Source organism: Ictidomys tridecemlineatus, chromosome 10 (assembly GCF_052094955.1).
Source record: "Ictidomys tridecemlineatus isolate mIctTri1 chromosome 10, mIctTri1.hap1, whole genome shotgun sequence".
Taxonomy (NCBI): Eukaryota; Metazoa; Chordata; class Mammalia; order Rodentia; family Sciuridae; genus Ictidomys; species Ictidomys tridecemlineatus.
This window is the reverse complement of record NC_135486.1, coordinates 86,011,461-86,025,231: the sequence shown is the minus strand read 5'-3', so window position 1 is coordinate 86,025,231 and position 13,771 is coordinate 86,011,461. Positions and strand designations below refer to the sequence as shown.

Here is a 13,771-nt window from a genome sequence, read left to right as displayed (position 1 = left end):
AGCTCAGTGTTAGAAAGAAGGCTACTTAGACTTTTATGTGTATGTATGTATTATGTAAATGCAAAGCATACTCTGCCCTGGGTTTCTGTCTTCTTTTATAATGCAGAATTACTTCAGCAAGAGGCCACACTGGGCTGCATCTCTTTCTAACTGACCATATCTAGAAGCTGAGGCAAAGGGTAACTGGATGCGAAGGGAAGGAAGGGGACATGGGGGAGACACTCAGAAGTAGAAAAATCCACAGGACTCACACAGTGGATTTGATGAGCCCCCTATATCCAACTCCGTCATCTACCTGAGGAATCCCCTTGGTGTTGTGAGGAACAAGTAAGGATCTGGGACCACAGAAATGCTCCTTCCACAGAGCTCAGTGGTTGGCCTGACTGGGATAGACATCCATCACTTCTAGCCCAGGAGAATGGCAGTACAGAGGCTGGGAAGTCATATGGAAGCCCAGCACCTTTCACCTCTTGTTATTTGACCATGTTAAGCCTGTTTCCTGGACCTGATGCAGGGCAGGGGTTCAGTAAATGTTTCCCACTGAGGTTACTCCGCATGCGGGGTGTTGTTCTTCACAGTCAAAGAGACTGTGGGGTGCCTTCTATTTTATTTCCCACGCAGTACTGGTTCAGTTGCAGGGAAAGGAGGACTTTCTGGAAAAGATGAGGATTCCTCTAAGCTTGCTGAGTATGAGCAGGATTCCAAGAGAGGGACAGATAGTTTCAAATAAGAAACTCATCAGGTAGCTGGAACAAGGAACATATAGGCGGGGAGGGGGGGGGGAAATCTAAGGCAACAACAAAAACAAAAAGAGGGGTCAGTCGGGAAATAGCAGAAAAGGAGGTCAACAGGTTTGTTAACTGAGAGTCAATCATACCAGAGTGGCTTTGTCATTCAAGGCTGACTGAAAGAGAAAGAAAAACTGAAATGGGAAGAGAAGACAGGGTTACAAGAGTACAGATTCTTATTTAAAAACACAAAAAATTAAGGCAGATAAATAAGGCAGTGAGTATGAACGTTCTTTAAAAGCCATCAAGAGTGAGTTTCACACTGCATTAAAAATCATCTTAAAGTTTTGTACAAATTTCCAGGAAACATCTCCTTTAAGAAACAGCATCAGTACATCTGCTTTGCAAATAGACTAGCGCTATCTTCTGCTCCTCTAGAGTTCTAGACCTCAGATACACAGACCCTCAGAGAATTCATGGATGGGCTTAACAGGACCCATAGACCCACTGAAAGTATAAGCTTTATGTGCATTTCTTTGTAGATGGCCACAGTCTTTATTCTTTTAAAAAGCCAATGATTTAAGAAAAGCTCAGAAAAAATACCCTAAGGAATATAAGTAAGCACTGTGCCTCTTAGGACATCCATGCTGCCCTATGCCACACACACTCACTATCACACACCACATTAATTAGAAGAGTCAACAAAAAATGTAAATACAGTCACGAGCCACATAACAACATTTCAGTCAACAATGGATTACACACATGCCAGTGTCCCCCAGACTGCAACAGAGCTGAACAATTCCCATCACCCAGGAGTATGGTAGCCAGCGTAACACCCTAGAGCCACCCATTTGTCACGTGTCTGTGGTGATGCTGTGTAAATAAACCTGTGCTGCCAATCATGTGAAAGGACAGCACACACACAATGATGCACGGTGCAAGGTATCAACCATGATCACAAAGCACTGGTACTCGTTTATGCATTTGCTATACTAAACATCTTTCCGTTATTTTAGAGTGTACCTCCTTCTACTTGTTAAACAGAAAAACATACTGTAAAACAGTATGCCATGATACTCCAGCAATAGCCCACAGATCTCTCGCTTACAGAGTGTATTCATTCCATCAATTTCTCTTGTGCTTAGTTTAATCTCACATTGTCCTGTTTGTCGTGGCCCTAGGAGCAATAGGCTACATACCAAATACATGTAATATTTTTGCTATTTAATCAATTCTGTTTGACAGGTGTTCTATTGTAAACAGCAAAAACAACCCTTTTCAAGATCAGCCCCCCGAATGGACTAGTTACACTTTGGAAAGTGACAGGCTCACCTGATCCCACCTTATTTTCTCCACAGCCTGCCACTGTTCTCAATGTGTCACGGCTGACATTGTTCCATTTAAAAATACATTGAGAGAGAAGGAATACACTGTGCTTCGGCTAACTTCCTCGTAGCACAGAGCAGGCTCCCAGCAAAGGTGATTCTAGAAGAGGACACTTTGGTGGGTGGGGCCAGCAACAAAGGAATCATAAGGGCCATAGTCTGTCAGCTGAAGGTGGACACCGTGAGGAAGTTTCTCCATGTCGCCCACTGGCCTGTACTGGGTCTGGACCACTGGGCCAAAACACTCCCATGTGATGATCTCACATGCTTCTTTAGTAACACCAAAAATAACAGCAAATTCCCAAATGTAGGCAATTTTTCAAGGTAACCTGCCTACTGCCACCAACAGATAGATATTGTTTAATTAATAGCTGTCAGACTCAAAAATACTCAGTATACATTTTTTCAACTTCAATCTTTCAAATGTTGGCACAGTAACAAACTGATAAATGTGCACTAATTAAAAAAATAAGCTATTGATCAAAACCTCTGTATTATAAATACATTTAGACTTTGTTAAAATGCAAACAGCAAGTTGTTTTGATATTGTCATAAGATAAATTCCTGACACGGAGACAATTTATTCTGCATATTCCCTTCGTAGTTTAATTTCATACAAGCGAGGCACAAGAACTTTTGCATAAGGGATGACAAATAATCTATGAAAGAGGGAATAACTAGAGACTTCGGAAGAGCAAGGTCTAGAGAGAGTGGTGAAGGTCATTCTTGTGAATTGGGACAGTTAATTTTTCTCTCTCATCCCAACAATCCATTATGTCTATAGAAAAGGGCTTCAATTTATCACATTAAAAAAAAAACTGCTCAATTTTCTTCATTATAACTGGATCTGCATATTTTGACAATGCAACACTTTCATATTCAATATTCAGCTTTATTCATAGTAAGACTATGGTAGATAGTCTATCAATATATACATCTGAATAAAATTCAGAAGTATTTATCTTAACTTCTTTATGTATTTGGAAATTACCCTTGGTAAAGAAATTATTAAAAGCACTGAAGAGAATATCCTAATATTTTCTTGTTTGATAAGGTCCAATTCATACATTAGCTATATCTAATAAGAAACAGCTTTTTAAAAGACTCATGTTTTCCCATATGGCTTAGGTTTACCACCTCCTGGCCATTTCCAATACATTAAATGACAAGATTTAGTCACAGCTAATACCCTACATGGCAGGCACAACTGCCAGAATACCTCAGGAGAAGGTTTTACATGACAGTTAAAAGTTCAAAGTATGAAGCTAAAAGTGTAGCTTGCAAGACAGTGCTTGCCTAGCAAGCATGGGGCCCTGGGTTCTATCCTCAGCATCACTGAAAAAAAAAAAGTGCTTTAATATTTCAAAGTATAAGACCAAACAATTTTACTCAAGAGACCTACTTCTGAAAGGTTTACGTAACTGAGGGGCTACTCAATGTCTGAAGAAAATGAAAAGGCAATCTTTGTATTTACTGCACAAAATAATGAGGGCTTAATCATTATTAATGCATGGGTCATAAAATAAAAAATAATCTTGCCCTATTTAACATACTTTCAATATTCACATGAGTGTTGCTATAGGTGTAAATTTACATTTGAAACTTAAAAAAAAAAAAAAGCTTCATGCTAAAAAAACCCGAATTCCCAGAGACGGTTTTATCAGTAATGTTTAACATACATTTCATAATGCATAGTCTTTCCTACACGGTGATATCTGGTAGTATAAGAATCAATATAAATATGCACAAAATGAACATTCATAAATTTTTCCACATTTGTTTCTGAATTAAAATCTGATTACATAGACATTTTTCAACCTTTTTCCACAGGCTAAAAAAAAAAAAACTCATAAATGTCCAATACAAAATACAATGGAAAGTACTATACTTCTTCCAATTTAAAGATAATGAAAAATGAAGATATGTTTCTAACTCATGAAAGTAGCCATAAAAAAAAAAAACACTTAAAAATGATACATGAAACCAAATATATACTTTTAGGAGACAAATAAAAAACAACATACCTCTTTCTATAGGATGTATCTATCAAAAATGTGATAAAAATATACTATGTAAATGGCAACAGTAACATGCCCTGTGATACAGAACTGAGCCAAACAGCCTGCAAAAAATGTCCTCTCACACCACAAAGTTGGTTTTTAATCTTTAGATACCAGACCTGGGGGGTGGAATGGAAAATGCGTGTCTCAACAGTGACCTCTAGTGGACAATTTTTTACATGATTGTCTCCACAAAAAATTTCTTTTTGAAAAAAGGAAAAAATATTTACAAAGCTGACATTCCCCAATACCATCAAACCCATGGATTGGATTAACGAGAGACTGAGAAAGATTCAGCTGTAACACTGACTTAACAGAGAGGGTAACAACCAAGAAGGCAAGGGGACTCAGAAAGAGCAGGGCACAGAGACTCAAAAAGACAATCTTTGGAATAATTGCCAGGTCCCCTTCTTGGAGTATTACAAAGGCAAACAGGCCCTAGGGTATGTCATATCAGACTGCTGGGACTTAGCACAGCTGGCCACCTAATCAATCCATTAATTGACCAGTACGGAGTACCTATTTCATGTTTAAAATATTTTTAGTACTTTTGTGGGGGTGGGATACAAAATGAGTAGAAGATGGGGCTCCTCACTACAAGAAACATGATTAATTAATTAATTGTATGAGGAAATTAGTGCATAATTTGGACACATACATACAGAAAACTAATTTTTAATGAAAGAGGAACAACCCTGTCCCCCGTGAGATCCAAAGTAGTAAGAGAAATAAGTAAAACCAAGTGAGGACTTAGCCAAGCCCAGAAGGGCTACTGAGTAGAGAAAAGCACTCTGGTGTGGCTGTGATCCCAGCCACATACCTGGGTGTACCCAAACACCATCACAGCATCCCTCCTCAATTATGAAAGGACCCCAGTAGTTGTAAGGAGGACTATGTTATAGTTTAGATATAAGGTGTCCCCAAAACCTCACATGTGAGACAATGCAAGAGGGTTTAGAGGTGAAATGATTGGGTAATAAGAGCTCTGACCTAATCAGTGCATTAATCCCGTGGCAGGGATTAATGGGGTGGTAACTGTAGGCAGGGAGGGTGTGACTGGAGGAGGGGGTGGTCACTGGGATATACATTTTGTTCTTGGTGAGCGGAGCTCTGTCTCTCTCTGCTTCCTGATGCCACGTCCCCAGCTGCTTTCCTTGGCCACAGTCTTTCTGGACATGATGCTCTGCCACTCCTCAGACCCAGGGCTATGAAGCCAATCATCATAGGACTGAGACCTCTGAAACTATGGGCCCCAAATAAAATTTTTCTCCTCTAAAATTATTGTCAGGTCTTTTGGTCACAGCAACAAAAAAGCTGGCTTGCTCAGACACCAATTTCTAGGACATAACACAGCATTTCTTTGGGGCACTCACAGTCCAGCACATCTGAAATGAACATATGACCAGTAAAATACAGAAGTCTGTGGCAGCCAGATCCACTCAAGTCCCTGTATCAGTCCCCACTCTTGTTTCCTCTTTGGTGTTCCCTGTCAGCCCTCTCCTTCCTTCAGTTTGCACAGAATTAACTGGAAAGCCCCATGCGCTCAGCCACAGGTGCTAAACCAGACTAAAAAAAATGGTTCCTGCTTTCAAAAAAGCTGAACCACTCTAGTTGGAGACAGAGAAGAAACATGTCGCATGTGAAGCCTTTCTAAGGACAAGGAACTGCACTGGAGTTGAGGAACGTACAGGGTTTCCTCAGGGGCTGGGGCTGAGAGGGGCTGGGAAGAGAGTTGCCAAGTGAGGCAGAACAGTTGGGGGCCTCCAGGAGGGGACAGGGAAAAGCTGCTCCAGATGGAAGTAGGAAAGACAGGAGGGAAGTGAGCACAGGTGCACAGAGAAGAAACAGTCTTCCTCCAGCAGCTGTGGGGAAGAAGGCTGGATGGGATATGGGGCTAGATGGGCACAGTTTCTAGAAGTCAGGCAGACAGCACCTGGCACTAGGCATGTGCACTGATGTGAACAGGCACTGAGACAAATATGTTGAAAGGATTTTTACTCTGGGGCTGGGGGTATAGCTCAGCAGTACAGCATTTGCCCAGCATGCATGAGACCCCAGTTCTATTACTAGCATTGCAAAAAAAAAAAAAAAGTAAAATAAAAGGATCTACTCTCCGAAACTCTACCCATTGGGTCAGAATTCCACTATTGAGTTCCCAGCCTGCACCTGGCCAATCATAGAAGCAAGGCAAGAGTAACAGGATCCACTTGCTCCTGCGTCCCATCTCCTGACTGTATCACGTATGCAAATCAGGGAAAGCTGCTGCCGACATTATTTCCCCACTGACTTCACCAAACCCATCAAACGCAGCCACAGTACCCCAGGTTTCAATTAAGCAGCTTTATTGTAATAATGATGACACTCAAACAGTGATAGCTTGATCACCTTGAAATATTTTTATGTAGCTAAGAAACTTCAAGAATTTCTGTCCACAAAATCTTGGGGAATTTCAGGATCATGCAGCCCACTGTAGGCTTTCCCGTGGCCTTGTGTGTACTACTTATCAAAGTCAAAATCACCAACAAGAAAAGGGACTTCAACTCAGTGCCTCAAGGATCAGACGCCCCTGCAAATATTAACTCAAGTAAGCGGAGTCAAACAGTGTCTGTCCCCAGATCAAGGCCTCGGCTGGAGTAGGCTAGTCACTCATTCTGTAAGCACCAAGCAGAAATGTCAGAGAGCAGTATAATTGGCAAAGCAACAGAAAAACACAAATACTTTAGCGAGATAAAAGCGGGTGCTGGGGGGTTTATCTTTTGAGTCCCAGTGGTTTTAATGTAGCCTTGTCAGGCAGCCCCTATTAAAAACAATGGAAAATGAAAGACACTGATTAGACGGAAAAGTGACAGGAGGGTGTGCTCAGCCACTTACATTTAATGCATATTTATATTTCCATCAAATGGACATATTTACTATAAACACTTGAAAAACCATAGCAAAGTCATTCATTTAAATGCCAGAAAAATAGTAAAAGATGCTAATTTGACCTTAGTGGAACAGATTGGGTGTCAATGACACCACTCGAGATGGCTTGAAACAGAATTTACCAAGACGATTAATTAGAGTTTATACTGGATTAGGTCAAGAGTGTCTCAAATGGAGAGAAAAAACAAAGAACAATAAAAAAAAAAAAAACAGGGAGTAGAGAAATATGAAGTTTGGATTCTTTCACGGTCAATGGCCTCTTTAAAAAGCCCACACCATTTAACTTCTTATTTATGCTCCTCTAAACTTATCTAATATTATAGGCCTGGAGAAAGAAACTGATCCATTGATTCCTGAGATTTCTCTCTCCACAGACAGATAAAAAAGAAATAAACTGCAACTATTTGAAAGATTTTTTTAAAAGACAGATCAATGGATGATATAACAGGAACAAGGCAGGTTTGCCTTTCACGCTTACATATAATCTGTTTTGTTACAATAATGACACAGATCTAACAATGGTCAGTGCATCAGTTAAGCGATACCTTTGTAAACTGTGCAGTGAAGAGTGTCAAGAATTTTTGCTGTCTTGGGGAATTTAGAAATCCAAAACAAACGGCAAATCCCCTCACATCTGGGATTAGGGTCTCCATGGACAGCAGGACCATCTCCCACAAAAACAAGGGAACTCACAATATGTAGCCGATTATAATGTTCACATGTGACCTGCAGGTCTCACTTTCAGCTTGTGGGGCCACTGCCAAGTGACCATTGTGCCACTCTGCCTTTGCCGTATAAATTTGCACTTTAGCTAAAAATGAGCTAATCTGCCTGTTTCCTGCACATGAGGGACCCTCGCTCACTGCCACTCTTGATTCTCCATAATCAACAGCTCTGTGACACTGCTCCAAGCCATCTATAACGCTCACACACATAAATTCACAACACAAATCCCTCAACATGACACTCTGCTCAACTTCATTGGACTCAGAAAGCACTCGAACAAATTCTTGCCACATGATTAGAAAACCATTCAAGTCTGCAGGAAATATGGCGAGCTCAAAGATGTGACAGTCAATTAGGAATGAGAAAGGAGAGAGGGCCCCTGTCATTAAAATCTTTAGAGCCACAGCACTAAGAATAAAATGGTCCATCATTCTCCTAAGATATTCTCATTAAAACAGATATTAATTCCACTGCATGTTAACCATACCACAACACTGTTCATGCCCAAGAGAAGTTTTAGGTGAGCAGGGGGACTAGCCTCAAATATTATTAAAATGTAGATGCAAATGTATAGAACTTGACATTCTGGAGGTTTTTTTCTCCCCATCAAGCAGAGAAGGAAAGCCTGTTTAACATTTAAGTCTTCCTCTCCTGAAGAGAAGCCTAGATAAAAACCAAAGAACTTTCAGGCTAATACTTTTGACAAGTATTTTTTTTTATGCAATGTTAACCAATGGTTCAGCATTTCTGGTCACCATGGCTTTTACCATCCCTGAGTGAAGCCACTTCCAGACAAAGAGTGTCCTTTTCTCTATACAGAAAAGAGTTCTTTGATAGGAGCTGAGTCGACTATAAAATACAGGAAGATACCATGCTCATATTTCTTAGTTATCCACTAAATAAACTTTAAGTTTCCCCAAAATCATTTGTCATTAGTTTCTTTAAAGTTAACAACAGGATCAGCAGTACCATACATAACATTCTCCCAAAGTGAGAAACTTTATAACAAAAAAGACAAAGTGAACTTACTTGTGAGTTTGTTGTGGCTGAGGACCAGTTGTGTGATGTGGGACAAGGAAACTGTAAAAAGAAACAGAAAAAAAAATTAAAAACCACATTCAGGAAATGTATCCATATTATACTTGTGCCCCCCAGCAGGTAAATACTAAATTATCTTCACAGGTTGAACTGATACCACTCAAAATGGAAGCTGGATTCATATAAGACTATCTGCTAAATGTTAAACCAAATGAAGAAGAGTGACGCAATCAAAGGTGCAATTAGCACAGCAAGTCAGAGCTAATGAGATTAATGTCACAGGTTCAAATGTTATATGGGCCACTTACCTATATGCTTGTCGACCTGGTCTTGGGGCCTAATATTGCCCATCTATCTCCAAAACATGTGCCACTCAGAAGAAGCCAAGGTACAGAGTAGCACAAGGCCTCAACTATGCTTCACCATATTGAAACAGAGGCAGCAACATGTTAATCTTGGTCCACCATCCACCATCACCCAGAAACTCCCCGTGCACTGTCAGATGATCAGGGGGAACAGCCCTCACCATTTCCTCTACACATATTTTGGTTGACATTTCAGAGACTCAGTTTGAAATGCAGACTGCTTACCAGCTTCAAATATTATCATGATGTTTAATCTGCTCAACGAGATTACATTTGCAAAAGAATATTTTTTCTAACTGTAAAGAAAGAAAATATACACAGATCCACACAAATTTGAGAGAGAGAGAGAGAGAGAGAGAGAGAGAGAGAGAGAGAAGGGAAAACCCTTCCACTTTAGGTTCTAAAACTTCACTGTGGGCAGCTTCATATATATACATCATTTATGTAAAAAAGAGACCTAGAACTTTTTCCAATATTCTCTCTATAAGAACATTCTTTTAATGCACTAGAGATTTTTCCTTAAAGGAATAATGAGAAAAAAAATCATTTTCAAAAATAGTATCAAGGTTGGATTTGTATCCCAGCATACTTAGGAAATAATGAGCATGCGTCACTCCTGATTACAACTTTTGTATGCTTTTTATTTTTTTTTTTTGTTTTAATGTTATCACAAAGTTATAGAAAAGTTCAAAATAGAATCCGAAGATGTGTTTTCCTGGTCGGAAACTCTGAGATCCAGCGGCTGGCCTGAGGCCCTACAACTTGGGGACATACTTCCTACAGTCCAAAACATCCCCCTACACCACAATAGAACCATCAAAATCAAAGAAGTCAATCTCACACGGTGTGACCATCAGCCCCCACCCCAGAAAAGCCACAGCTGCTTCTTTTATGAAAAGGGCCACTTCACAGTCTGTGCTGCCTGCAGCCAGATCTCTCTGGCCTCCTTTTGTCTGTGGCCTTCTCTCTCCTTGACGTGAACAACCAATTGGATAAACTGCAAGCCACATCATTTCACATTATGTCCTCCCTAGGACTTGGATGAGTTTCCCCCCAAAAGGTCCATCCTGAAGATTTGGTCCCCAGGGTAGACACTGAGAGATGTTGTGGACCTAGTGGGAGGTCCTGTGGTCCCTGTGGGTATGTCCTGGAAGGGGTCTGAGTGACCTTGGTCCTTCCCCTGTCGCCCTCATTCTCTGCTTCCTGGCTGGAGAGGAGAAGGCTCCCTCCAACACACACTCCGTCTATACCATGCCACCTGCACCAGAGGTCAAAACTGATGAGGCTGCCCAATCTAGAAAATCTAAAATGTCCTGCTGTGGTTGCATTACATTTCTACTGATGGCACTGGTTCAGCAGGCAGTGGCCAGGGATGCTGATGAACATCTTCCTACAAGGCACAAGATGGACCAACCCACGAACAAAGAAATATTCAGACTAAAATGGCAACAGTGTTCATTTTAAAATATGCTTTTCTTTATCTTTATATCGTTTTGTGGTTTTCTATTTTGGTCAAGGGATTATGATCCCTTACTATTTATGTTGATGCTCAAACAGTGTCTCATATGGAGTCCATCCACGCTGGCTTCTAAGTCCTTTCAATATGTCCCTATCCTTCTTTAAGCACATCCTTGCTTTCTGATATTCAAGCTTATCTTGCACTTTTTCTGACACAGTCCAGGAATCAGCAATTTCTCCAATAAACTCTAGTTCTTTTCTGTGGGAAATGTGGTTTATAAGCCAAACTCTGGGTACCAGTTGTGCTAGCTGTTCCTGGGGGAGTCAGTAATCTCAGCTCCTCAGTGGACAGAACTAGGAAACGCGCACACACACACACACACACACACACACACACACACACACACACACACACATACACTTATAAAATCAACATTGATTTTACTGTCTATTTATGTTATTAAAAACCTTCAGTTCACTCCAGCATATCTGAGTCCAATACATACAGGACTCATTCTATTTTTTAATTCATTCTCTAACAGTGAGAACTCTAGTTCTCATTACCTTTAACCTATCTTCTTAGGTTATTGTTAAACCATTACCTATTTTATCCCTATATATAACTGCATAAAATAAAGTTCTCTTACAGCAAGACTGGGGCATCTCCACGCTCATTTCCAAGTACACCAGTACTGATTCACAGTCATGAGTGATTCATCTTCAAGTTGGAAACACCTCTGAGGCCCTTCAGGGATGTGCAGACCTGTGGCCCACACCTGGCTACAGAGTCTCGGAGCCCCACATGACCACGCAAGCACATAAGACACTGTTGACATTATGGGCCAAAAGCTCCTGGAACCAAGATTCCTCCCACATGTCCTGATGGTTTGTAACCTGGAAATGAAATGTGCTCTGTGCACCTAGGAAGTGACCCTGGGGAGCTGCACCAGGGGGCCTCTTGGGCACCGGTGCTTACCTGAGCTTACCTTCTACTACTGAGTGACCACTTCACTAAGTCCTAATGAGGATGAACCTGGGGAACGCTTCCAACTACTGGGCATTTGCACAACTATGGTAACAACCAGCCCTTCCTACCCTTCCTCCTGCTCAGATGCCCTCACCTGGCTCAGAGGCTGATTCTCAGGTCTGGCTCGCCCCCGCCCCCACCAGGCATTTCCCTTGTCCTGCCGGGGCTCAAACTTCCCCACCAACAGGGCCATTCTCACTATCACATGTTCCCTCATTCCATCCTGGGTCACCCCCAAAAGGGTCTCTCTTTGTCTGTCCCACATAATAGCTAACTACAAGAACAGGCAAGAAAGAGGTCAAGAATATTTCTGGGATTTTTAAAAAGAATCATGATGGCAGCTTCCCATATGATGTTTAAGACTCCAGATGTCCTGGAAAATCTTACACATTTTTATTAGTAAGAGTTAAGATTTTCTTGTCCACTAGATAAAGCATTCCTTATCTGAGATGAGAATCCAATGTGGGAAAAAAAAAATCTCAAAAGACTCCCTGACACCAAGCAAGATTAAAAAGAGTCCAATGAATCAGTTAAGATTATGCCCAGCTTCATGTGGGAGCAACGACAAATAACAGGGATTACAGGGGAGTTTATTTCTCATGTGCACACAGTCCACACACTCCTGGTGACTTGCTGCTCAGCCATCCCTACGTGGACTGAATGTTTGTGGTCTCTATCCACTAGTGAAAACAAGTAAAAGGCCCTCACCAGACAACAAATCTGTTGGCACCTTAACCTTGGGCATTTAGACTTCAGAACTGTGAACAACAATTCTGTTATTTAAAGCGCACGTATTTTTGTTACAACAAGCTGAACTATTAAGATAGAGCTCAAGATGTCTTATACATCAACTAAGGCACACCTCCAGGTCCAAGATGACAGCATGGAGTTAGTCATCACACCTTAATCTCCCCTCAGGAAGAAGGAAAGGCGTGAGCACTTTCCATCCTTGAGGATACTTCTAAGAAGTTGAACATGGCAATACCCACTTATAAGCCATTAATCAAAATTCAGTAATACAGTGATACCTAGCTAAAAGGGTGGCTGGGAAATAGAGTTTATATTCCAGGCAATGAAAGACCAGCCTCATTAAGGGTTTTATTACCAAGAAACATGGGACAACCCAAACTAGCCAACAACTGGCAGTTTCTTACACTGGCATCTGACTGTCACAGAAATAGATTCTGATTACACAAGAACGTTAATAATCTTCCGATCTCCTTCTGCCTTAATTTTTCCTGAGAAATCACAAGTAACTAATTAGAAAGAAAAATTCTGCTCTTCTCCATGAAGAGCAAAGTTCACAGTGACAGATTTAATTAGGGAAAGCTGGTTCTTTTCAATCATTTCTCCTGTTCTGTCAACAAACACTTAGTAGGAAAGAAAGTAACAAAGTTGGAAGGCTTTTTTTTTTGTTTGTTCTTCTTTTTTAATGAAATAGTTGCTGCTTCCCCCTGACCACACCACCGGAATGTATTTTTCTTTCTCACTATTGTTAGAGGACTACCAGGTACAGTAGGCAAGACGGAGAAAAATTAGAGCAGAAAAGAAAAAGTTAATAAAAGCGCTTTGAGAATAAGATTGAGGGCAACAATGGCCTGCAGGCTGGATCTGCAGGGAGGGCAGTTAAGTTGGGCACAATCAAGAGAAACCCACAAAGCCTAGAAGCAGCACACACCAAGTAGCAACAGACATATTGACGCAGCCCGCCACACCCTTCCACTCGGGAATGGTTGGTTCATTGTGAGTCTCCTACAGAAACTGTGCTGTTCAAAAAGAAGGAAGAAAAGGGCTACCAAAATAGAACGGGTTATTTCAAAGTACAAAAACAACCCTAGTCATACATGCCGAAGAAATGGAAGCAGGCCATACCCAGTGACCTGCTCTCGGTGCCTTGCTGACCATAATCACACACTGGCAGATTTTCTGCTGTGTTAATGACATATTTTAAGGGTCCTGCTATCCACAATCTGTCAAGAATGAACCCCAACAGAAAGCTGAGAACAAAGTGCTATCGAAATTCCTAAAGCTCCATTTTTCACCTGTATTTTCATAG

The 13,771-nt window shown here is 41.0% G+C and overlaps 1 protein-coding gene across 4 annotated transcripts in view; it reads right to left on the bottom strand.

Moving 5' to 3' along the window:
• Rsu1 (Ras suppressor protein 1) overlaps window positions 1-13,771 on the bottom strand; it is a 184,110-nt gene that overhangs the window by 153,208 nt on the left and 17,131 nt on the right. For all 4 annotated transcript variants that reach the window (XM_021726670.3, XM_078023362.1, XM_040277147.2 and 1 more), the window contains exon 3: window positions 8,857-8,907. In XM_021726670.3, coding sequence (XP_021582345.2) covers window positions 8,857-8,907 — 51 coding nt within the window. The remainder of the gene's footprint in view (window positions 1-8,856; window positions 8,908-13,771) is intronic.